This window comes from Rhea americana, unplaced genomic scaffold (assembly GCF_003343005.1).
Source record: "Rhea americana isolate MKP2758 unplaced genomic scaffold, rheAme1 scaffold_31, whole genome shotgun sequence".
Classification (NCBI taxonomy): Eukaryota; Metazoa; Chordata; class Aves; order Rheiformes; family Rheidae; genus Rhea; species Rhea americana.
The window spans coordinates 1,263,177-1,290,676 of NW_028186435.1; the positions used below are offsets into that span (position 1 = coordinate 1,263,177).

Below are 27,500 nucleotides of genomic sequence, written 5' to 3' on the forward strand. Positions count from 1 at the left end.
CAAACTTCTGAATTCTATTAATTTGAATTTCTATTAATTTTAATTAGGTCTCTTTTATAATTTTTTTTTATTATTACCGTAATTTTAATAGAAACASCCAGCTTTTTCATTTGCATCAATTTTGGAAGTCTAATATAGCTATACATCAAACAGTTACTGTTTACTTTTATATATTTATACATATGTATGTGATTTATAATAATAATTCATATATAATGWTTTCTAGACAGTAACTTTGAGACTAATTCTTCTCTGTGCTAGTTTTGCAGTTACTTTGACAAAACTTATTTTCATCTGAGAGAGAAATCTTTTTTTTAATCTACTTAACTGAAAAATAGCCATTTCCAGTGAACATGTTTTAATACTGTGGAAAGCTGCATTTCATACTCTATTTAAAGAATTCATTGCATGAGAGTATACTAGAAAAATCTTGAATGGTGAAAACCAAGCTCCAAGAGGAAATAGCAAGATTCTGTAAAAGTAACAGATGAAAAATACGAATCTCAGAACAGTTTTCCAGTTAAAGCATCTTTAAATCCTTATTTTTCCCTTAAAATTGCAAGTTTCATTAACTTTTGATTGTGTGTAAAGAGAGCTGTGGGTACTTAGAAACTCTGAATCTCTTATGTATGAAATYTTGGGCACCTATATCTGTAAAGTTCATTCAGTTGCTTTAAGTTGAAAAATAGATCTTAGTTTCATTATATGAATGATTTGGGATGTTGAATCTCCATTATCACTAGGTAACTCGGATTATTGAAGTAATTAATTTAAATTGATGGGTGGTCTTGGGAAAAAAAAAAATCCAATTGATAGCTGTGAATAGAGGAGGGCATGTTACTAATATAGCACAGTCCCTGTATAGAGACTGGTTTCTTAATATCCTCTGTGTACATTTTTATCAATCATCCTCGTGTGACAAATACATAGTGAAGTTAGAGAGCATAAAGTAGCACAGCGTCTGAGTACTGGTACCTTAAGATACCACTCTGACAGTGTGTAGGTATATGAAGTACAACTTTTTGTTAAAATGCAATAGTATCAGTGCTAAAATACTGCTTTGAAGAGTTAATACTGAGCATTTCAAACAAATGAGATAAATGCTATCCATTGACTAAGTAAGGTCAAATTAATTTTGCTGTAGAAATGCGAGTTACCCTGAAAGGGAGTCTTAGGCTTTTCCTGCGTTGCCTCCCGAGTGCTTTCTGTACCAGTAGCCAGCTCCAATCTCGAGCACCCTCTGCTGACCAAACTGTATATGGCCTTTTTGGACAATTGCAGCACTCTCCTGTCTAGCCTGCAGTCAAATTATAGCAAAAAATTGAAATAAGATAGCGAGGGAAATATAAATAATTTGGCTTCATTTTTATATGTAAAGCCTGATTCTGAAAAGAAAAAGAGACATTGGATTCCAGACTACTTAGAGAAATATAGATAGTTTTGCTTGGGGTTTTTTGTTTCTTTTAAGCTCTTGAGCTGTTGAGCATACTATACAAGCATTAAGGAAAAGCAGATCTGCAGTGATTGACAGAGAAAGAAATGTTTGAGTGTTAGATTTCTTGCAGTATTATAGATATTACTTGCCTAAGATCTGTTTCTTAAAAGTGAGTTATTTAGTAATTAAAAGTATGAGATATATGCAAATTTTAGGGATTTTATGTTTATAGAGAAACATATTTGTCAGATCATTTCTGAGTATAATGAACTAGGGGAAGATGTTTCATAAACTTGAATTCACCTTCTTGTTTTCAGTTGTACTTACACTTGCCAAAAGGTCTATCTGGTTAGCTGCACAGGCGACAATTTGAATTATAGTAGTACCGTTCGAATTAACATGAAAGGCACATTTACAGCTTTCAAAACTGCTGTACCTGTTTTTAATGTCACAGTAAACATTTTCTAAAGGATGTGTCCTTTTATTTAGCCTTTAAACACAGGATATTGAATCTATTATTCCTAAGGACTGTAAGGTTTAAAAGATTATTGAAATAAGCCACAGAGCTTCAGAGTATGCAGCTAACTGCATATGTGTATATACATATGTGCTATACACAAATTCGTTTTTTACAAAAGATGAACTGCCATGAAGCAACTGTTTTTGCTAGCTAAACCTTGTTTTTTGTTAGCTCAAGACTTCAAAAAGGCATTATTTAAATTTTTGGTAATTTTAAATCCTTACTTGCCTTATTCTTGTATGGTTATTCTATGTAACTTTTAGGATTCTAGTTAATTTAGACTAAAGTTTGAAATTAATGAAAAAGTGGATAATTGACTAGTATTCAAGATGTAATAAAGTCCAGTTTGAAGCATGTGTTAAGAATAGTAAAGAAAACTTCAATTTTTGTAATGCAAATATCTATCACAAATATATATACCATGAAATTTCATTGTAGTCAATATAGTGTTTGTCAGTGCAGAACGAGACTGATTACTGAAATATAATTACCTTGTTGGAAGGGAGGGGTGTGGGGATAGGGGGCTCTCTGAGATACTGCCTTAATTCCTTGATAATATTTAAGCTGAGTACTTAAATAAAAAGATGAGCAATTGTTTCAAATGGTCTTCAAACTGTAATTGAATCAATCTAAAAACAGTAGGCTAAACTATTTTAGAAACCTGAGTAATAATCATCATTAAATTTTACATTTTAATATTCTAGCATAGAGAAAATATCTTCTCTTTTTCCAGGTAATACACTACTTATAATGCTACAAAAATTTCTATGACTGCAGTAGCTTCTCAAAAGCAGTGATAGCAGTATTCTTGTTTGTGTTTTACTTCAATAATCAAAACATTTTTTTCCATTGCTTTCAACCTCTGTTAATTATAATTAAAACTTTTCTCATAGACAATGACTTGTGCGTTGTAGTCCAAAATGTGAAAACGAGATCTTTAATCTTTCACTGATTCAGAAAATAAATTTATTTTGAAAAATGATAGTTTTTTTTTTGTGTAAGTAGACAATACCATACTTTTTATTGTTGGTATAAGCCATTATTTTACTGAGAACCATTAGCTATTTAAAACTTCGTACATAAATTAAAGAGGAGCTAAATGGATTTGCAGTTGTTGCCATTAGTAGCATTTTAGATTATACAGGCAATTATTGTGTTCATTATCTTAGAGCAGCCCCTTTGCAAAACTATTGTGGTTGTCTTAGACATTATGTACAAATTTTCCCTTGGAGATTAAAATTTCCAATGGTGTGTTTAATTTCGTTAACACAGTTGTTTCAAATAAAACAAATATTATGACAAGTAAAAGAAAATTTGCTTTGCAAGTATGAGAAATAGCAATAAATGTTGAAAGCTACTCCAGTTCTTAAATTGCTTATTTTATATATTATCATATTTACCTATTCTGTTATGATTATTTTAAACATAGAACATTTTATTGTAGGTAGTAAAGAAATCTTAACATGATATGCTTTATAAGCGTTTTGATAAATCATAGTATAGTTAAAATCAAGTTTACTTACTTTTCGGCAATCAGCTAAAATATTTAGAAAAAATTAGTGAGTTTCAGTGTGAAATGTCTGACAGAATGTTTTTAAGCTAGATAAGTGGATAATGTGCTCCAAAGTTTGAGTACAGAAGTTGTTTTAAGTGGCAAGGGACAGGAAAAAAAAAATGAAGTATATTTCAGTATGTTACAGTCACTAACTTCTGAGAAACAGAGAATGCATTTTTATTAAAATTTCTTGTCTGCCTTTTTAAATAAGTTTTTGCAATTGCCTTCACTTGCACTAATAAATGAAAATATTAAAATTGTGGACAGTAGTACAATATATATTGAAAGGGTAACATTAGTAAGAAACCAGTGTTCTTGAACAAGAGACTTTTACTGTGCAGAAAAAAACAGATGTATTCACCAGGTTTTTGTTGTTTTAATATCACTCCAAAAACATTTTTGTTGGATTTCAAACTTAAATTCACATCTGTCTTCATCAATTAGAAAGGTATTAATGCTTCGAATTAGCTACGTATCAGTGTGCAGTGGACTATATTTAATGTTTCTGTCCAAAAAGTGGCATTCTTTCAAAAGAAGCTCTTTATTCATTTCTATTATGGGGTGGGGTTTTTGCTGGGGGAGGGTTGGGAGAGATAGGCTTTCACTACTRTGATGCAGGAAAAACAAGTGTGAGGTAGTGGTTATGCATATTGCAAGACAGTGATTCTTTATTTTATTACAAAAAAAGACCAACTCTAGAAGGCCAGATTAAATCATTCCTTTCACTTTTTAATGGGATTTGGATGAATAGAGTAAAATATGCACTTTGCATTCATTGATAGCATCTTTAGGTTGAGGTAATTGAGTCTTTTTTCCCTGACTGAATGAATAATGACTTCATCTGATCCTCAGCGAGGCCTGAAACTTAGGCTGCCTTTGTCAACGCAAAAGGATCTGGGCTTTGAAACATGCTCTACTTCCCTGGCTTAATTTTTCTTCATTTTAATCCAAAAACCTATTTTTCTCAATAATTCAAGCATAAACTATGTAGTAGTTGAAGCAGCGGAAATTGCAAGATATTTGTCCTCGTTGTGCTGCTTTATAAATGCAGCTGATAAATCAGCCGCTGTGGTCTTCAGCTGCCTAGTTCTCTAGGGAAGAGACAGCCCATATGTAAGCAAGATTGCTGGAATTTTTAAGAACTATATTTAAATGGTTCATTTGCAGATTTTTTGTTATCTAAGGAAGTGTTATGTTTTACTGGTCTTACTGGCAAGACTTAGAGATAAAAGGGCATCTGTGAAGGGGCCAAAGAAAGTCTTGTTGACATAATTTTCCCACATATTTGACTGACTGTAGGATCATCCCCAAAAGTGGAGTATGAATACTTAGCATACAGCATACATTATTGAAATGGTGAGAGTCTTAGTTACATAGCTTTAAAACAGTTTTTCATGAGAAAAAGTGGATGAAAGATAGGATCTCATAATATTTTTACTAAAATGTGTCTAAATCAAGTACCTTTTTACTCATGGAAAACAGGAGCTCTGTTCTACTATTTTAGTTTGAAAATGAATATTCCACTTGAGGTTTTTGTATTTTGAATAATTGAAAATTTCATATAATTAAAAAAGRCTTCTATGATGTGAATTCAGATTTACAGACTGATGTGGGAGTACTGTCGTTACAAGTTACAGTGCACTGGTTACACAAGTAAGAAGGTAGCTCAGTTGCATTTGTCTGTTGGTTCTTGATTCTAAGATATTTCTGATCTTATWGTAGTAAATGAGCAGTAGCCACACTACAGATATATTCTGCATGACCAGTATTTCTGCTACATCTGTGACAGAAGGAAATTGTTCTTGCTCATTTGTTTTTTTTTTTTAGCCATCTTTTCTCCCTTCCCTCCTATCTCTCCATCCTCSGTCAGGTGAATGGGGGAAGGGATGTGTTAGATGCAAAGGCGTTCAGAAGGCCCAACTGGGACAGTTCCCCTGGTGATTCTGGGAATTGTTATTGCCCTGTAACCAGGAAACATTTATCACATGCTGACCTCGGAACAATAATCAATTCAGTTATCAAAATGCAGTTAAATGTTACAAATGCATGGATTTTTAATAGGAATAAAAAGCCAATAATAGCTAATTGTTTGCACTGCAAAAGTGTCAATTTGAGAGAAACTCAAGACTAACTTGATTTATGCTGCTTCCTCTAGGTTGGCTTGCTGGACCTGGAACTGAATCAACTGACCAAAGCCCTGTTTTTGGCTTTAGTTGCTCTATCAATTGTTATGGTAACCTTGCAAGGATTTGTAGGCCCGTGGTATCGCAACCTTTTCCGGTTCCTCCTCCTGTTTTCCTATATCATCCCTATCAGGTATGTGTAAGAATGAAAGAAAAACACAGATGTCTAATTTCACTGAATGTGGCTTTCCTGAAATTTATACTTGCTTCTCATTGTGAAGGAAATTGATCTTATCAGGAAGCTGAAGGAGAAGGTGCCAACAAATCTGCTGATTCTTGAAGGATCACTGTACAGAAAACAATACCATTGTGGTCTTTTGTATTATGTTCATCTTGCTGGAGTAATCAGGATATCTAATCCTTTGCTAACATAAATGTATTAATAAGGATACAATCTTGATATATTTGAGAATGTGGTTTTAAAAACGTGTATTTGAATAAACTGTTAGGTATATTTTAGCATTTGCTTTTCACTGCCTTAAATACTAAAAATGTTCCATAACTCTGGTTAAAATACTGACTTTTTTACTACAATAATGTTTAATTCAAATTTAGTGGCTGAATAATGTAGATGTACTTTYACAATGAGAAGACTTTTAACAGGTGTAACCAAGTAGAGACTTGCCCTGCATTAGTTAATTCATTAAGCATGAGTACTCTATATTCAGATTGCAGATAAACTGGAACAGGAAATAATATCCAGGTTGGTTATCTTGTCTTCTGTGGACATAAAAGTGAGAACACTGACTCTTAAATGGTTCCCCCCATCCCCAGTTGAGCATTACTTTAACAAAATGGAATTATTCTCTTCTGTTAAATTTTCTGGTGTTCAGATTAAGAGGTTGTTAATTTTAGGTGCTTTTTGRAATTCTTCAGTCTGAGATAAGCCCGGTGACTAGCCAGTTAGCAACAACATTGTAGAGAAATTGAGGTTTACACACTATGTTTAAATCCATGTAGTATAGTGGGGGGGGGAAGGATTTGTCTTAAGGGTTTATAACTTAGTTATACTTTTATACTACTAGTCTGTTTCAAGAAAAAGTAATTCTATTGGGAATTTGAAGAAGGTGCCAACTAGGAACCTGTGAGGAGTTGAAAAGTTCTTGTTGCATGAACTTGTCATCTTAGAACAGTTTCCACTTGAACTGGCTCCTATTTTTATAGATACCTTGTTTTTTCAAACTTTTTATATGTCTTTCTGAACACTGWTATTACCGTAACCCTGTTACAGCTTTTCTGATGATGCTGTTTGGGTTTTTTTCTTCCCCTATTACTGAATGCTAAGCAACTTACCATGTGAAGAATCAAAAAATGTTGTAGTTCTTAAGTGATAGGTAGGGTTTGCATGTTGCTGAAAGATACACTTAATTATCAAAGAAATGCAAGTGAAGGGAAAAGTCAGCTATCTGTCTAGAGAATCATTTGTTGTGGTTCAATATATTCTTTCATAATAAACATACTCAGCCATTTACTGAAATGATTAAAAGGCAGTTACATCTTTATTCGTGGATGCAACAAGACTAAGAGCGTGTAGATGGTTTGGGTAAATGTAACTCAATGTATTGGCAACTCAACATATGCCACTGAAAAAGTATTGAACAGCTGATTTTCAACTTTTAGGAGAACAGCTTACATGCCTCAGTAAACTTGTGGAATCTCTTTTTTCAAAAATATTTTCTGGGGTAGACCTAATCCTATTTCTCATGGGAAAATCCGACTTCTATGAGAGATGATATGCCAAGAGGAAGTATTAGAGAATGTAATAGATTTAGTTCTGAGATGGACTATACTGTTGCCCTGTGAAAAATCAGTCAGAAATCTAGCATTTTTTTTTTCTTTCTAGGGGTACATCTATTCCTATACTAGCTTTTATTTAACTCAAATCATCTATGTGCAAGGTCGCATCCCACACAATCAGCAAAATCATAGAATCAGTAAGGTTGGAAGGGACCTCTGGAGATCATCTAGTCCAACCTCCCTGCTCAGCAGGGTCACCTAGAGCATGTTAGACAGGATTACATCCAGGCGGGCCTTGAAGATCTCCAGAGAAGGAGACTCCACCACCTCTCTGGGCAACCTGGTCCAGTGCTCTGTCACCCTCACAGTGAAGAAATTCCCCCTCATGTGCAGGCGGAGCTTCCTGTGCTTCAATTCCTGCCCATTGCCTCTTGTCCTGCCACACGGGACAACTGAAAAGAGTTTGTCCCCGTCCCCTTGTCCCCTTGACACCCTCCCTTCAGGTAGTTATAGACATTGATAAGATCCCCCCTCAGTCTTCTCTCCCCYWGGCTGAAGAGGCCCAGCTCTCGCAGCCATTCYTCATAGGGCAGATGCTCCAGCCCTCTGATCATCTTTGTAGCCCTACGCTGGACTCTCTCCAGTATCTCCATGTCTCTCTSGTMCTGGGGAGCCCAGAACTGGAGACAGTACTCGAGATGAGGCCTCCCCAGGGCTGAGTAGAGGCGCARGATCACCTCCCTCCACCTGCTGGCAACACTCTTCCCAGTGCACCCCAGGACACCATTGGCCTTCCTGGCCACAAGRGCACATTGCTGGCTCATAGTAAACAACTCCAGTTATACCGGTGTTCAAATGTGAATACACTTATCTTCTCCTCAGGATATTAAGTATGGAAATGTCTTAAGATTTAATTTGAAGTGTAAATCCTTGGTGGTGGAAATTACAGGATTAACTCCAGGAGTTGTCATCTTGTTATTTCTTCTTTTCTTTTTCTTTCTTTTTTTTTAAAAAAAAAACTATTGGAGAAAATAGTGAACTTTTCACAAGTAAAGGAAGTGAACGTGGGAGGAGGAGAGAGATTAGGGTTGATGGTAGAAGCAAAGCATATCTGAACTCACATGCACATATGAAGTGCATTGATAGTTTTAAAAATTTCAGGATTAGGATTTCAAATGTGGAGCTCTTTTGTTGTTGGCTTTTGGCTTGTGGGGCAAGGGTGTGTGTGTGTGTGTGTCAGGGAGATTCCGGGTATAAAATAAAAATCATTTTTTCATGGCCAGGCATCTTTAGAAAAGGTCACCAGGAGGAGGTAGCTAACTGTTAGCAGTGTTTAACTGATCTCTGTGTAGACTCTCCTATAATTAACAGAAAAAGGATTTTTTTTTTTTCCTCCAGGGAGCAGCTAGTTCCTGGTGATTCATTTGCATTCTAAGTAGTCCTCTAGAGCAACTTTGCTTTACTGTGGGAAGGGTATTACTGTGGAGTATATGAGAGTTCAGAAGTATAAACATGAAGCAACTGTTTWAAAAAAAATGAAAACATACACATTCCATACATGCATGGAATCAAGCAGAAGAGAGAAATAGAGGAAAAGCAGTAAATGAACATCAGTGCTTGTCCTAGCTCTGAACTGGTTACAAGTTAGAACCATTATGACAGCAATGCACAGGTTGTGTGTGCGTGAAGGCTGAGAAAGTGGTTAGTCCTTAAAAAATTAGTCTTTTTCCTCTATGGAGAAGACATAGTCTAGGGAACCTCCCTGAAAAATTTGCCTCCCTACCCAGAGTTAATCTATTTGAATGCCTACCAAAATTTAATGGGAAAGGGGAATAGAAAGCAAGTCCTTGACAGGCTGCCTAAAACTRAATAAACCTTTCCAAAATTGTATTCACTCCTTCACTGATTTTTCTCAAATATACTGGAATTTCTTGGAGATGTCTCATGTTCCTTGATAGTCTAAAGGTTTTTAGTTGGCAGTAGCCAGACTGAAATGCATTAAGGCACATCATAGGTTTCTCCAGGGTCACAGAGACCACTTAATTGTTTTAAATACAATCATCGATGAAAATACATTCTCCAGTAGTTTATAAGGTCTTATCTGATCTTGACTTTTTCATCTAGTGTCCCTGATACATAGCAAGCTGCAGGGAACATGGGTTCTCAAATACATCCATGCTGCTGTGATACTGAGACCAACATAGAAATCCTTAGGCCTGTGATGCTCGTTTTTACTTTGATATTATTAACAGCAACAAGAACAATTTGTATTTTTTGGATCATATATTTTCTAAGTGATGAAGGGCAGAGGGTGAAAACAGTTTCTGGTAGTGAAGAGCCAGTGCCTCAGACTGAGGAAGATAAAGTTACTGAAGTAAAGCTGTGTCAACTTTATGTTGTCTTTTACTTAGTTGCCCTGTCTTTATCACCATTGTGAGGGTTACAGTTTTTTTTTAATYTTGAATGTTTTTAAATGTAGACTTACGTTTCTGTCATCAGAGTTTAATTTCATTTTTCTGTGGAACTGAAGACACACACATAAAATTTCGATAGAAATTGTACTAGTCCTGAGGAGTTCTTCTTTTAGTTCTCCACCTTTATTAGCCTGCTTTTTGTTTAGTTTTAATTTTTGTAATAAAAGACAACAAAAAAGAAAGCTGTCTCACAATTCCCAATATCTGTACTTCAGTGCACAAGGCTTGCACTTAAAGAGTGAGCCTTGCTGCACACCAGCTCCAGCCTTCCACTGGTGCTCTCAGGTGCTCTCTCTCTTGATGAGCTCTCTTGGGCTGCTGTGGTGATAGGGAACACAGGAAAATCTTTCAAAAAAATACTGGCTTAGCCARGGAGGCTTCAGTGAAATTACTGTGTCGCATACAAGCATGTGAATCCTGTATATGTATATGCTTATGTTTAGCTACTAAGAACTGTAGCAGATGTATCTTAAGATGACAGTGCGTTACCTGGGGATCAGAGGAAAGCAGTGCTTAGAAAGAACATAGTAAAAATATATATCCTTTGGGCTGTATATTTAGCAGCAACTGATAGGGACCTAATCAGAATCTTTTTAGGAAGGACATTTAGTTTTAGTATAGACATAAGCTGAAATATCCTTTGTCCCCTTCTTTCAGACACCTCTAGGTTTCTGGGCAGCTAACTATTCTTCTACAATAAGCTGTCTTAAAGGTCTGGGWGGAACTTGCTGCTCAGTCTTAAAGGTTTGGGGTTCTGTCTGACTATCAGCTGTTTTTTTGGGGGTGGAGGGGTCTAGAAAAGGAACATTTAAAAATAAATACCTAATAATAATCCTGCAATTTATGTTGTTCAGTTTTCAGTTGGCAGTGAGGAAGACATTGGTAGGAAGTGTCRTATCAGAAATTCATAAATACCCGAATCAAATCCTGACTCTTACAAAAATGAAAAAGGTTTTATTCGGTGTGCTTTGGTGTATCTTAAAGGGCCAGAGAACTCACAGCTGACCTGGATTATAGCAGTTATCTAAAAGCAGCAATACTGCTTTCAGTCATATTGTAGTTTGTACTGTCCATATTGGAGCTCTAATGTAATGTATAGCTCTATATAGTGTATAGATGTGAAAGTATCTGTATATGTAGTCTCACATATGCAGACAGAATATATTAGATTATATGACACAAAGCTTTCACTGTGAAAGGGCTGAAAAGCTACTCATAAAATAGTTTAAGCAATTCTTATAAATGTGTGTAAGCTTCTATATCATGCAGTGATATAGATTGCAGTCAGTATATAAATACAAAAATATTATGTGAAATGTCTTTATTTCACAGACTGATTTTTCAGTTCTTCATGCAACAGGAGCTGTGATGTCTCTCTCACATGATAAGAGTATGTCTTACCCTGCCCAGTATTGTGCTGTACTGATGACTGAGTTAGGTCATATATTGTGGTGTACTTGGAATAAGCCTGATGTGAATGTTATATAGAAAAGATACCATCAATTTAAATAATGTATATATTTTCTGTACTAATCTGTTGTGGTAGATTTTTTTTTTCCTTTCTAACCTTTGTGACATCCCCTGCCTACTCCTGTTAGCTTTTCTATTTTAACCTAATGCTATTACAGTAGGTAATAATAAATGTTACTTGTGTCTGATATAAACTAAAAAATATTCACATTTTAAAAATCATTCATATTAGACATTTAATGTCAATATTTTTGTCATTGTATAAGGGGCTTAAGGAAAGAAGTCATCTGATTTGRTAAATATGAAAAATAACAAAAAATTACATTTTTAACAGGAAGAAATTATAAATCTACAGAAGTCTAGACCTTATTACACAGTTCTTCAAATTAATTTAATTGTGTTTAATTAACTTATTCTTGCACTGTTTGAACAAAAGCATAAAAGCTGCAAAAACTGAAGAGTATGGTGCTAAATCATGAAACTCAAGTATTTCATCAGTAACTTTTAATAGCATAAGAACGTAAAAAAATCCCTATTGTTATCAGATGAATAGCCTATCTAGCCTAACTTTATGCTCTGTTTTTGTCTGAGGCAAAGAGATTTTAGGAACAGCACACAAAACTAGCCACTATCTGCAGCTCATTTCTCTTACTTCCACGATATCTGTAGTCATTGAATTAGGATGTTGGAGGAAACATCCTTGCCTATTCACTTTTATTAGTTCTGCYTGTGGACCTGCTCTGTGAATTTGTCCTGCATTATCAAATACCAAAATAGTCTTTTAAAAAAATTAAAGATACTCATGCCTATAAAATAGGAGGTGTTACAAATACATATTTCCTACATAATTCTTTCTTTCAGTTTTGTTTACCTGCTTTAAGATTCCATTTTTCTTTTGTCCACTCATCTTTCTCTAACCTTTCCTTCCTACATCTCTTCTGTTGTTTTAGTGAACTCTGACAGCTCTAATACCTGTTTMTCTTTTTGGCTTTGGGATAGCTCTTAGCATACATTGGGATTGTTTGACCTCTGTTTGGCTTCATGAGCTTGAAAGAATGCTGCTTGCAGAGCTCTCTAACTTGATGTCTTGATGAGGTGCATTTCTTAGCCTGTTTCAGATAGTGATCCCGCTTTTCATTTCTACATTTAAGTTCAATGAAGTTATGGTATAGTGCAGTTTTTCTGTGTTAATATAATGGATTGAATTGCACTGGAGAAAACTAATTGCCTTCAAGAGTTACTGGGTATAAAATGAAAAGTTACAATCCATTCTCCTCTGCATAATTATATTGAGGAAAGGAGGTATGGGTCTCTTCATCATTGTCCCACAATATCAATGGTCTCCTGACTGCTGAAATTTTAAAGTGTTCTTGCCCCTTTTTTGAGGCTAGCGTAGTCACGTTTCTTCTAATGTTTTGTTTAGTGTAATATGTGCTTTTAGTATAGAAGTCTTCAAAACTCACTGCAAGTTCATGATTTTGAGTTCCTGAATTATGTAAAAATCAATGCAGTTTTATATCAGAGTAAATATTGTTTGATCATATACATTTATCATAAAATTTGCAGTTTGACTCCATGAGGCATCACAGATCTTAGGCAAATACACTTTGTCTCCCATCCTCTGAAATGCTGCTGAGCAAGCACCAGCATAAAAAAGGATAATCCATGTAATAATGAAAAAGTCGTGCACAGTGGCTGAACAATAGAAAGGGGAACTAGACTTGAACGCTTCTGCATCTCCTGCTGGTACACTGAAGATTCACCTCCACTGGGCAGTTTTGTTTGGATTTTGAATATGCAGCATCTGAAATCATTTACTGACATGAATATTAAGTGTTTTTCTTTCTTTTTTTGTGAAAGCTAGTAGTCATCGCTACAAAACCTTTAYACCCATCAAGGAAGAAATATCATGTGTTTACTCTATTTATTACAAAGAGAATTCACAGTGAGGGATGAAAGCCTGTCTCTGGAGTAAGCTCTTTCATGACTGATTCATGATTTCATGGTACACAAGTCARGAGAAGGTGATTAGAATTAGTTTGTATCTTCTAAGGCCTATTCACTTTCATCCTTAATCAAAAAGTGCTTATCTTAAGGAATTYAAGAAGGTAGAGGAATGAACTGGAGCTGGGAGGAAACATTTGAGGGAAGTATAGGGAGAAGACAAAACTCCTCCCACCATGGAGTGTGTTCGTAGAACACATGTTCTCTGTGAAGAATTTTTTCCTTATCTGAGTGGAATGTCAGAGGAYGAACATCTCTGTGCACTGAGAAACCATTTTTATCTTTTCTTTGTCTAGTGTTATTGGCCTGCCGGATGGATGGAGAAACATCCACTGTTGTGCCATAATTGATCTTTATTTTCTTATAAGCAACTACATATCAACAGCAATCCTAGTCTTCCTGAGCAAAATAATTCTCTTTACCCAGAATGTTAATGCCTTCATAAAGATATTTTTTCAGGGTGCTTAGTAACAGTTACTTTGAAGAACTAGGTGTATCTAAGCTTGCATGAAGCTTCTGCTGTATAAGATTCACACAATACACTAATCTTCTGTTCATCTGAAAAGTTGGGTTTTGCCTGCATGAAAACAAAAAGCAAAACCTAAAAGGAAGATCCAGTTTCTGTAAAGTTGTTCATCTGGGTTAAATTCTGAATATAGACCATCATATCCCAAAACCAGAGGACCTCAGAGCARTCTTCACTGATTTTAAAGCAAATGTCATGAGTCGCTTATGCTAAATCTCTTGTGCGAAGGCATTCATGTTTGACATAAATTCTATTCATATTTAACTACTGTATTTTTCAGCATATAAGACTCTCATAAGTTAGGACCTTATTAGAACAGTTCTCTAATGTTTTTGTTGAGTGATTATTCCCCCTATGTCCTCCTGAGGTTTTAAGTTCCACATGTGTTACAACATCTAATTATTTGTACCTATGTTTCATGCTGCCCTTTAAAAGTCACATGTGCCACAGTCACTATAACTATACAGGATTGTTAAGGTTTTTTGGTTGTTTTTTTTTCCATACATACTTAATTGCAAATATGTAGGATTAAATCCTCCTTTAAAGTTACATTCATTGCATAGGTTTTATGTGAAGTGTTGTGTGTACATTCTTTCATTTCCTTTTGTGTGTTTAAGTAATAGATAAAATTTAGAAAAAGTAGTCCAAAAGAGCTAGTGAGACCAGTTGTGAAGCAAGTAAGAACACAAATCTCAGACTCTTATTGGATATATCAGCCATAGCTGAGAAAACTAAATAAAGTGTATGTAGTGGGCTAAATGCAAAAGGAAAATTGTATTCAAATTCCCTCTCCAAATGAATATGGAAGAAGAGGGGGGAAAAAAAAAGCATTTGTGGAGTTTAAAAGGGTGAGGTATGGGTTGCTTTTTGTCTTTGCTTGCCAAAGACAAATCTTGATAGAACATTATGTTTAAAATTAGTAACTTCTGTTTTGTCTGTTACTAGAAGTTGTCAGACTCCAAAAATCATATTCTGTGAAGACARGTTAAAAAACCCAGTCAGCTTAATTAGAACACTTTTTGTTGTTGGTTGTTTCTGCACTAATGTTTTCTATTTTTAAATGGTTCTGTATCTTTTCTGGCTTGTAAATAATGTATCTATCCGTCTATAGTTTCAAGTAGCTTAGAGCTATAAGAAGATTTGAGGTAGGGAGGCTAAGTACTGCTTAGGGCACTAATATGACCAGAATATGATCTCTAGTATTTTACTTAGAAGAAACTACTGGAAGTACAAAGTGTGTATGCATCTCAATTACTTTATTTCTTTTAAAATTGGATACCACTACCTGTAGTTATACTATATCTGGTGTTCTGACAGGGCTTTGATTTTTTTGCTGTGGAATTTCTTTGGCTTCTATACAGAATTGCTCAGGAAGTTCCTACTGCCTGCCAAGACTCAAATAAAATGATCATATAAGGTTGGTTAAAATTTATACATGATTTTATCAGGCAAAATATCAGGCAAAAAAGATTATCTTTGCTAACTTTGTTAGGTCTTAATTGCTTTTCTCTTAGCTGTGAACAGCAGAGTGTTTCTGGAGTTCGTGTACATACTTATCTAAAGCATTCCGCAAAGGCCCTTTTTTCCTGACAAATATGTTCATTTTGAGTTTTTTTTTAAAAAAAAAAAAAAAGAAAGAAAGAAAGAAAAGAAAAAAGAAATCTCCAGGGGATTGCTAATGTTATCAGCATTTAGGAAAAATGCTGAAACTTAGAAGTCCTGTATGATGGATTTTTTTGTTAACCTACAATGCTATTATGTTTTTGAGAGAATAAAAGCAGAAAAATATCTGTTTTCAAGTTGTGATGAAAAGCAGCGTGGTTTATGAAATGTTGAATTTTTCATTTATTCTGAAGCTGAATTGCTGAGAAATTTCATCCTGGATTATACAAGAATAAATCTAAGAGCTACAAAAGAAAGTTACCTTGGATTTGCCTGCTAGGGTAACTATTGTGCTGASAATGAGAGATGAGAAACTTTGCATTATTATATTCACTAAATATGATTTTCTGGAATAGCTTYCATGTACTACATTAACATACTGTGTTTAAAGATTGGATGTTGTTTGATTTGCTAAAAAATAGTGTTCCTAATACAAAATATTTTCATTGTAACCTTTACTTATGCTATATATGACACTATTCTGTGTTTTCATTAGTAATCAATTTGTCTGGACATAAAAAACAGAAGATGTTAAACTTATACAATACCAACTTATTTCTGGTGCCTAACAGCTTTATCTATTATCTGCTGGAAATCCTTTTTGGATCTTAAGAGACCTCATTATATAACCAAAAATTTTTAAATCCGTCAGATATTTAAATCCTTATAAATTTTGTCCAATTTTGAAGTCTCGTATTTTTCAGTCAAGTAATTCTATCAGTTCTGTTGAGGCACTGTTGGAGAGATTTCTGGTTTTGAAAGCAAATTCATTTTTAGTTGACCTTCCTCACGTTTAGTGTTATAGCARTGTCTGTAATGTGCTAAGTGATGGCTACATTGATTTCAAAGAAAAGAATTTCTTCTAAGATACCAAGCATCCAGTAAAGGAATTTAGAGCAGGATACAGCATACAAATTTTAAAATCAGTGACAAAATGTATTTATACTCCTCACTTTTTATATTCTTTTTATTCTCATTTGCTTCTTTATGCATCTTAACAATTCAAGTGTGTATCCAATATGTTGTTTTATGCCAGAAAACAGCCTTGGACTATGCTAATCACTGGGGAAACATTATTTCTTTGGAGGCCTGTGGTGCTAGCTTTCTGCTGGATTTATGCAGCATAAAGGGGATAGACTGTTCCTCCAAGGAGTGCATACTGGAAAGCTAGAGTCATTGCTAAAATGCTAAAAACTTTCAGTGTTTTTTCAGTGTTACTCAGCAAGATGATGKTTTTTTTTCTCCTTGTCTTTAAATTATGTTTAAGTCAGATTATAAGTAAATGCAYATAGAGAGCATTCAGAACTTCAAAAACACGTAACACATGCTTATACAAGAAGTACGTGAAGATACAAACAGCTCTTAAGCACTGAAAGACTTGTGATTTAATTTTACTTAAATATGATTTTCCTTACCCGGAGAATAACTTGTACTTCTCCAGTGGCAGAGCTGCCGTGTGGCGGCTTTGAGCAACTTGTACATGAGATTATAACTCTTAAATASAGCTTTCATCACAGAATTCCTATCCTAGTAGCTCATATGGGATTTTTTTTTTTAATAGCCCAAAGTGGAGTAACAAACAGATTTCATCCTTTATTCATTTTACTTGCTTCTGTCTGGAGCAATTATCTCACCCTTCTCCTTAATTAAAATGGAGTGTTTTTGTTTCCTTTCTTGAGCCAAATATCCTTGGTTGTGCTCGATTTACTAACTAGCAGATCCTTGCCTCTAAAAGGGGTAAATCTTTTGCCCTTCCTCTTGGTGACTTAGACAAATCGCAGAGTAAAGTGTGTTACATTGCTTCTTTCTTTATTCTCTCAGTCTGTGTTAACAAACGTACTTATTTAATACAAGTGTTGGTGGCTAATTACTGGCTCTGGATTGACTAAAATTAGATAAAACTGTAGTTAACCACTGTGAGGCAAGTGATTTCCGGTATTTTCCTCCTTATTATACTGTAACAGTTTTCAGTAAAAAGAATCAGGTGCCCTGCTATTGCCTGTCCTAATTTCTTAAAAATATTTCTGTGTGACTGAAGACAGCAGAAGTTGTGTATGAGTTTGCAAAACTAACTGGGATACATGACCAGGAGGAAGGATGGCTTTCTGCCACTTCTGACTTTAATGCAAAGTAAGAGCTAATTAAAAAACAAAACATCATTTTGGATGGGCAAGAATCTTGTATAAGAAAACCTTGTTTCCTTTTATTCTCTACCGTGTGTTGTGTTCTGCTATACACATTCAAGACGGAGTAGGGTATGGAATAAATTGATTATTTTAAATGTGTGCTGAAATTTCACATTTTCCCAAAATTCTAATTAAATGCATCTCTTCTTTATGAGATATCGTAATTTGTGAATCATGGTTCCCTCCAGTGTTATCTCAGGTAATTCACAATCACTCTGTTACTGCAGGAGGAGCAGCATTTTTGGACTATTAAGAAAGCTCTGACATTCCATTACTGCAGTAGGGGAAAAGCGTGACTTCAGAAAGTCTGGGACAGAGCCTTAGATCCAAATACAATATTGCACTCTACAAATGTAATGGAAAGTTTTTTCCAAAATGTGTCACATACAGCGTTAAGATTTTTTTTTCCAGATGTCCTAAAAACAGATTTGAGTTTTATTTTTATGGTTATAATTTTCACTCTGCCTGATACTTACACTGATTATGGTATACATTTCCTTTGCAGTTTACGTGTGAACTTGGACATGGGTAAGGCAGCCTATGGGTGGATGATTATGAAAGATGACAATATTCCTGGAACAGTTGTTCGAACTAGCACCATACCAGAAGAGTTGGGACGATTAGTTTATTTACTAACGGATAAAACAGGTATATCAGGTTACAATTTTAAAATATGATGACTTTTATAAAACTTGGAAACTTTATTCTATATTAAACTTTCTATGTGATAYGTTAATTTAAGAGTAGAATTAGATTACTGATTTTGATTTATTTTGTAGTAAAACAGTAATCACATGCTTGAGGGTTTTGTTGCATCAGTGCCAAAGGGCCTAGGTAGGGAAGTATTTATTAACAAATACTGACTTCCATGTATCATCTAATTTGTTTCAGTAGAACTACTCCTGCTGTAGTAAAGGCCATTTGATAGTATTTGTAAGAGTACCATAAATTAGCATACATCTCTTACTCTGAAAAGATTCTGGATTAGCACTAAAGGTGCTAATTCATTTCTACTAAAATACTGTGTGATAGTAACAGTTAAGAATGGTCTTCAAGCGAGCAAATCTTTTCCTAAAACAAGTCATGAGATTAGTCTCCAGAATGACATCTGTTATCTCTGTGAAATTAATGGCTCTTTCTTTTCCAACGACCAGTTCTAGAACTGCTATAGGATTTTATCTTCCCAGCTGTTGTGACCTGGTATACACTTCACCTGCTGTCCTGGGAAATTGAACCCTTACTGGAAAGGATTGGAAGGTGGATAAGTGTATGAAGAAAAAAAATAACTCTGTTATGTTGCACTTTGCCATTATGACAGAAGCATGTTTCAGTCATGCAGTGCTCTTAAGTCTTAGAAAAATTAAAGGAATCTTGCTGTTTATTTCAGAAAATATCATAATAACTAATGCTTATTAAATACTTCAGAAAATACAATATTTTTACTCCTTTTTTAGTTCTTTCTGAAATCGAATAAATCATCTCAAACTTACAGACTGTTTTTTAAGAAGCTAAGTTAGATTAACTTTTGAAATGAGAAAATAGTTTCTCAAAAAGCGAATGAAGTAAAGGCTGTTTCTTATTTTTTATTTTTTTTATGTACTTTAAACAGCAAGAAGATTTTGAGAGGGTTTTGGCCTCTGTTGTTTTGTGCAGAAAGCGTAATACTCAGTTTAAATCTTTATGTGAAATAGATTAACGGTCCCTCCARTACTGAACATTTCCATCCTGCACATTTTAAACGGAAACGTGTATTAATATAGTGTCACACAAGACATTTGCCTATTTTTTTCTATAGGTACATACATATACACTACATGCTGCTGTTCTGTTTCATAAGAGATGAAGACAACTGCCATCTTCTTTCTTAGCGTGTAGAAAAGTGTATTCCTAATTACAGTGTGGTAATTCTTTAAGGCAAATGAACAGTTCTTAAGTTTAATTTCAGTTAGCTAATGATTTGTATGCTCTTTGAAACTGCTTAGTGATTTTAATTGCACCCTTCATCATGATAATTTATATAACATGAAGAGTGCAGTCTCATCTTYAGCTTGAAATATGTAATTTACAGCATATGTGTGGAAGAGAGAAGTATGCTCAAAAATAATACATTTTCAAAATAATGCAATAGAGTTCATTTCACCCAAAACACTAGTTTGTTACAAGTGCAAATAATGTATACTTAAACTTTTCTGATAGAGAATTTAGTTACCATACCAAACTGGCTCAGTGCTGAAGAGTCTTGCCTGCAGTCACTGATTGTACTGAAAATTCTGAGAAATAGGTTGAATAAAATGCTAACAGTTCATTCAACCAACTGTACAATGCAATATTATGCAGGAATTATTCTCTCCCTGTCTACTGACCAGTTTACATCCTTAAGCATGAGGCTCGATACACTGTGTACTTTTCCTCCAGCTGATATACTTACTGCCTTGTTTGAGAAATAGTCTGTTTAAAAAAGAAAAAAGTTGTTGCATTTTAGGTTCAGTCCTACTTCTAGCAAAACAACCAATATATTTAACCTAATACAACAGTTATTAAAAATAAAATTATTGTCCTTTAAAATTTTAATTTGGTTGTTTTTGTGGCACATTTTTTAAAGCCAAAAATAAGTTACGTGGATAAAATTTTGAAAGAATACATTTTAGACTTGTGTGTGCAAAGAAAAACAGCACTATGTTTTGCTTTCAATTGAYTTTTTTTCTTGATTCAAGCTGTATSATGCCACTTGCAATCACAGTAGTCCTGTTTATTTTTAAGAAGGACTTGTGGTTCAGTCCTTTCAGAATGCATACCTAAATGGGGCTAAATAGATGGTGTTGAAGGACTTTACTGGAGAATGCGTTTAAACATAGTTTGGAGGTTGGCTAGCATTCAGCCTTGAAAGGCCTTTCAGAACACTGAAGTCTGCTGAGTTCTGGAGGAAGGTTTGAATCTGTAACTGAATGATGTAAAAATAAATATAATAAATATAAAAGCAGTATTCTAGGGCAGAAGTTGTTAGATATTAGGAGCTAATATTTCTAAACRTTAGGACTGGCAAGTAGCAGTCAGCCCCCCGTTGTCACCCTATGAACTCAGGTCCATGTTTGCTGAAAAGTGGAGTAAGTGAAAATAAAATGTGGGTCCACCAAAGCCAACCAACCACAGAACAGCAACTGGGGCCTCGCAGCCTGCTGCTGCCCCTCAGGCCACAGTGAGAAACGCTGTTCAGTTTCACTACAGTCTTAAATATCCTGCAAATTTTAAATTACTCTGGATAAACATGTAGTCGATGTGTATTTTACCTGCATATAGTACTAGCTGCTTAGTTTCCTTTCCTGGATATGTTTGGTCTCATTGTAAGATTTATCATAAGCACAAAATGTGCTGTTAGATTAACTGCACAGAGATTCTGTGCATTCCCTAAGATTGCTGTTGCATGATTATGCACTGTTCACAAGAGCTGACTTGAGGAATTTCTCCTGAATTTTCAGTTATAACCGTATAAACCAGTTGATTCTTTTCTTTGCCCACTTAAGGCTTGAATGTTCAGAGGAGAAAGAAGACACAGCCATTTTTGTAGCTGTCATTCCAAGCAGCAGCTATTAAAAAACAGAACTGAAGGCTGGTCTAGTTAAATGTAAACAAGTTTTTCTCAATCCTGAGAATGAAAGGGAATACAGAGGATAGTCTGCAAAAAATCTTATATTGTGGTCCAAGCTTCACTGGAAATGATGKAGAATTAGTTGTTGAGTCTAAGGAGCATTGCATTACTAACATAATTGCAAGGTAGTCCTTTGTATGATTGTAAATTGGGTTTGTGCTTCATCAATAAGCTTTTTGACAAGAAGCGTCCATCACAGTGGCGCTCTCATTTGCCACAGTAGAATAGAAAATGAAGTATCCCAATAATTGCATTATAGTTTCCTTATTGTGGGACAAGAAAGCAATGTGGTATAATTAGGTTTGATTGGAGTGCATGTTTCCGGTAAGATCTGAAATTAATGATGTTGCTATAGTGACACATCTGCGGCCACCAGTGCGTGAAACATAAAGTAATTCATTCGACAAGAGAAGACATCTGTTAACTGCAAGGATGCAGAGCATATTGACACTGACCAGAAATACTAGACGTTGTGTGATAAATGAACAAATGATGCTGAAACAGGAGGACAGATAATTTGTACTTAATCTGCTGGGAGAACTTTAATCTTCTCACTGGTTGCATTTGACAATGCCATTGTTTAAAGAACAATACTGCAGAGAACTCATAAATTTTAAAACTTAAGTCAGGGTGCAGCCTATTAAAGCAATACATTAATTCCTTTGTTAGGGAGTTTTTATCTTCATGTAGAACAAAGCCATTACTAAAAACACCCACTAAAACAACAGGTTTTTTAAGACTCACATTTTAATTATAGCATCCATTACCCAAAATGCCATGTTGTTTGGACTTGATTCACACATAGGTTTGACAGAAAGGCGTCATCTGTTATGGTGGTTGTGGGGGGAGCAGTTTCCAATGTTTTCCAAGGGCAGCTGAGCATGATGTCTTATCCTCTCCAGGGTACAAAAAGATTCTAATCATGAAAGAAAAATGAAGATATTTGGGGATATTTATTGAACACTTCTGTTGCTTAGTGTGTGGGATGGCAAGCTTTCTGCCATTCATGACTACCAGAGTATTCAGCTATAACAAATGTGTACAGTCTTCCAAGCATAGTTATTTACTAATGCATACACTTGTATTCGAGTTCTGTAATTAATGTTTTAGTGGATGTTTGAACCAAATGAGGTACTTAAGAGATATAATAGTTGAACAGATGCATAGAGTGATAGGATACTTGATTTTCTAGGAAAGCCTTGTGTTAGAGGTTGGTGTGTATGGGCTTTTTCATTAAATATGCCTAATGTAACCTACTGTGAAAAGAGTGAATTTCAGAGATTGTTTCTGAAAATTAGTCTTTTAAGGCATACCTCAGTTGCATCTTTATTTGCCCAGTGTAGGCTACCACAGAGAAAGAGGGCAACTCAAAAACAAATCGCTTACAGAAATATCTCTCCTTCCTTCACCGCATTGAAGATATTCATTCAGCCAATTGCCCTTACCTCTACCTCCACAATTTTTTAGTAGTACTAAGGTTACGGTATGAACGGAGTGAAATAGGAATGGAGAGTTCTTAAAAGGGGCTTAAGACACGCTGCATGAATGCTTAAATTTAGATCTATCAAAGGTATTCTTAGCTGTGACTTCTCTTGGACTCTGTCTAATGCATACATACCAGAAAACCGGTGAATGTGTATGTTTCTATCAGATATTGCTTTCATTCTTGTGTCATTTAAGTATTGAGAGGCAGAAAATAGGAAAAAGCTACTGCTATTTGTGACTGTATTAACTGCTTATATTTTCAGTGGCTGTATGCTCTTGTCGTCTTTGACTTCATTTTTGATGGGTTATAGGTTATACTGTTTTTTTTTTTATTATTATTTTGTTGGTTTAGGGTTTCACAAATGAAGTAATGAGCGAGCAGAGGCATTCTGCATATATACTTTCCATAAGGATTTTTTTTGTTTTTCTTTTACGTTCTATACTACTGTTTTTCCRGGTTTCACATAGAATTTTTGTCTCTAGATTGTTGTGGGCAGCTTCGTTATTAAGAACATTAGGCTAGGCCTCCATTAAACTTTCCATAAAACTGTTCAAATTTACATTGTCTTTCTATTCGTCTAAGCAAGTATCTCAAAGCAAAGTGTTCATATGGTATGAAAAGTTATTCACCCTTAAAACTCCAGACAAAGTTATTTTTCTGTAGTACRTAAGTTTTCTTTTTAATATATATTTTTTAACCTTTTTAGATTGTTGGTATTAGTCCAAATTACAACCTAGTAATACATGATCAGAAAAATCTGCATCTGCTTCTCAAAAACAAAAACAAACAAAAAACCTCGACTGCTCTGTTGTGAATCACATCTGTTGCCACCCAGGGAATGATGCCTTCAGGACTTTTTCCTTAGAAATTAATTTCCTCTTTGCCTGCTTTACTCTGTGTTTAATGATACAATTGTAGTCAAAAAAAAAGCTCTTAACTTCATTAAAGAACATACTAAATTTTTCTTCAGCAATTGTATACTAACTTTTTGTCAGAATGTTTTCCTTCTGTGGTAACTGCATTACAGAGCAAAGTTAACAATGAGTTTTAGTAGTGGATCACATAGCAACTAGCATAAGTTCTGGAAGCTTTTTTTTTAAAAAAAAAAGTTATAATTTGTATCTAATAACTCTTCATATTAGCAATGTCTAAAGTGTGGAATCAACAAACAGATTTTCAAAAAGCATTATACAAATAGAAAACTCTTTCAATGTTCTGTGTTACCCATTGCCTTGAACAGACTAAAAAAGTCTCAGTTTTAGGTTGTTAATTAGTTCATAATGTAGACTGTTTTGGAAATGCAACATGTAAATAATTTGCATTTTAGGAGATAAAGGTGTATTAGTAACCTTCTGGAAGGGTAAGATTTAGGACAGAACTGCTGCTAAAGATGCAGCATAACTGATTGGTATCATGAAATGTTTGGGTAAAGCTATTAGGAATATTTTTTGTCCCATTTTAGTGTTTCACTTATCAGGAGAATTTAAAAGTAAATTCTTAATTTGCACACACAGGTTCCATTTGGATGACCAGCAAATGTATGTGTGGGGAGGAGGATTTTGTTTGGTTGGTTTTTGGTGTGTGTGTGTGTGGGGGGGAGGGGAATACTTCCAGAAATTAGAATTTTAGGGGAATACTTTCATAAATGCATCTCTCTGTCAGCGCTTTAGTTTTATTGTAGCTATTATTGAAAGTCTAAAAGAAGTTTAAAGAAACATGAGCAAACCATAGTTGTTGTTTTTTATCATTTTTTCTAGATTATGAATAGTAGGTACGTTTATTTCTGACACTTGTTTTTCTATGCTGTACATGTTTCCTATTACTGTAGCTAAGAAAGAGGAAGGATGTTGGTCCTATACATAATACAAAAGCAGCGATTATTGAATTGGCAGTGCTGGAATGTATAAGTCCCTTTCTTTATGAATTGAGCATTTCTTCTTGCTCTTTCTTCCTAATCCTTTTCCCCTGACTCCTGGTTAATGCAAGATAGGAGATCTGTACTTTTCTACTCAGCTTTTCTTTTCTGCTTGCTGAGAAGGGGAAACAATTTCTATATCTATTTTTCCCTCACCAAGCATGATATGGAGCGAGACCGATTTAATAATATCAGAAGAAATAATCTTTCCGTATAATATTCCTAGGGCCTATTTTGTTTCCTGCTCAATTTTCCCAAGCAACAATTACAGAAAAAGTGGGAAATGAGTTTCATGGCTGCCTGCTCTCTCAAGTTTTGAGTAGTGTTTAGTTTCACAGCTYATAAGATATACTTACTTTAATTCCAAGGTGTGGCAAAGCAGAGGGCAGTGAGGTGATGTTAGCATATCTGAAAGGTCAGAAGGGTGATGCAAATTTGCTGGGCAGTTCTTTTCAGTGAGCAACATCGAACGTTTTTTCAGAAGTGGATATTTTAATCCCTCATGTTTGCTAGTGGAAACCTTCCTGTTTCTCACTGGAAATTGGATTTTTCTAGTCTGTAATGGGTTAACTGAATTCAGAAATTTAACAAAAGGTCTCAAAAATGCACCTTCTAAAAGCAAAAAAGTAATTTCTCATGTTTTCTGTAGAATCAAAATGATTTTCGTATTGYTTGCCTAGAAATTAAGAAAATTTGATTTGTTAATTCTAGAGATTAGGAACTTTGTGGGCTATTTTCCAATTTTGAGAATATTCTACTTTGCTCATAAATCTTTCATAATGTTATACTTATTTGCTGAAGAAATCATGCATTTCATATAGATTCTACTTTTTTTCCTCAATTCCAATAACATGATCACATTGTGGAACCTGAACAGTACTGAAGAARGAAAGAACACTTATGGTAGAGGGGGGAAAAAGAAATGTATTTGAAATGCTCATCTGGTACCAGCATAGTAATACAGTAAGACATGGTCTGATACTACAATGTAGTACTGCAGTAGTCAAGATGAAGTGGCATTCTGCAGACAGCACGCAGAGTGATAGGCAGATCAAGTATAACTAAGAAAGACATAAGACTGTGACAGCCTTACTGCACATTTGAAGCTCACTAGTGATGCTAACGCTGTTACATGCATAAACTGGATGGTCTCTGTCTAAAAAACTTCTGGTTTTCAAACAGCAATCGTACTTTATCTCATGCTTTTAACTTTTCTCTCTTCCTAAGGTTTGCTGTGTTTTATTGTCATATGATCAAAGAYATGTTATAAAAAATCTAGAAAGAAATAGAATTTAGTATGAAATATTTTTGTGCAATTTTTTATTTGTAAACAATAGGCCTACCCTTAATATTAAAAATATTGTAGAAGCATCAATAACGTTGCTTTTAGTAGTGTTGCATTCGTTTCTTACCATTAAAACATTGCTACGTTTTAACCCTTTTTAATGTCCCAAAAGTGTGCAGTTAAATGCAAGAATATCTTCACTATAAAATAATTTCACTTTGAGTAACAGTAAAAGAGTTTTAGGAAGGGCAGTTACCAAGATAGTCTTTTGTGAGTTTACTATGGGAACGTGGCTGGCAGTGACCTCTCTTGCCTGATATGCCCTGTCAGGGGACCATGAACCACCCATCCCTCAATTAGAGCTTTTCCAAAACCAAGGATGTGACTGGTTGGCAGTGGAGGACGCAAAATGTCAATCTGTGACTGACACCCTGTAGTTTCTTACAGATGTGTAGTGAGCTCTGAAAATGCTGCTTTCATTCATTCCAGCTTATTCTGGTTGGAGGCTGAACCGTCAAATTTGGAAGTGATGTCAGTGTGTATAAAGATATATATGTATATATCTTTTTTCCTTTAGTTTTTTTTGGTGTGTGGTGCAAACTCTTGCACTGACTTTCAGCAGTCAGTTCCATCCAGATACTGAGTTTTGGTTTTTGTTTTGTTGTTTGTTTTTCTTTCTAAGGGAAATGTTTTTCTCTTTTTCTGGCTTATGTATTTTGTTGTGTTGGTGGAATGAGCTTGAAGATGGAACTAGTGATTTCTTCCAGTATGACTAACCCTGATCTTTCTGAACAAATGTTCCATTAATTACCTAAACTGATGCTAACTTGTGATTCATTCCCTTTCTTCAAAAGAATGACTTGGGAAGGGGGGTTGTGGCCTTCTCATGGCGTTTTTTGCTGTCTGTGATACACTTTTTTTTTTTTTATTTTTTTTTTATTACAGGAACACTTACACAGAACGAGATGATATTTAAGCGCCTCCACCTAGGTACTGTATCCTATGGAACAGACACAATGGATGAAATTCAGAGTCATATTATAAACTCTTATTCACAGGTATCTCATTTTATAAATCATTTACCTTTAATGTTGAGATTTGCTTTTTACAGCATTAAGCCATTGTTGTTGATTATGTCTTGAAATTGAGATGCTATGAAAGCTCCTCTACTTGTATAAACCTCTTAAGAGGTATAATTAAAGGGATAGTTTAGGTCAGCAATATGATCCCTCAAAAAGGTGAGCCAGCATATAGTTTTCTACTGATTCTAAAATTCCTCATCATACCCTCTTTGAGGAGTTTGCTTTTATTCTCCACTTGCAGGCATCTCTTTCTAACTTGTCTGTGCAGAGCATGTTTCTTCTGTCAAATCATCTAAAAGCAAACTATTCATTGTAGTGACTGCAAATTACAAGT

General features: G+C 34.8%; 1 protein-coding gene across 11 annotated transcripts in view; it reads left to right on the forward strand.

The window, feature by feature from the left end:
* The window catches only part of ATP9B (ATPase phospholipid transporting 9B), a 174,998-nt gene that overhangs the window by 111,758 nt on the left and 35,740 nt on the right, over nucleotides 1-27,500 (forward strand). For all 11 annotated transcript variants that reach the window (XM_085309983.1, XM_085309984.1, XM_085309987.1 and 8 more), the window contains 3 exons: nucleotides 5,666-5,826; nucleotides 18,258-18,400; nucleotides 27,030-27,142. In XM_085309983.1, coding sequence (XP_085166109.1) covers nucleotides 5,666-5,826; nucleotides 18,258-18,400; nucleotides 27,030-27,142 — 417 coding nt within the window. The remainder of the gene's footprint in view (nucleotides 1-5,665; nucleotides 5,827-18,257; nucleotides 18,401-27,029; nucleotides 27,143-27,500) is intronic.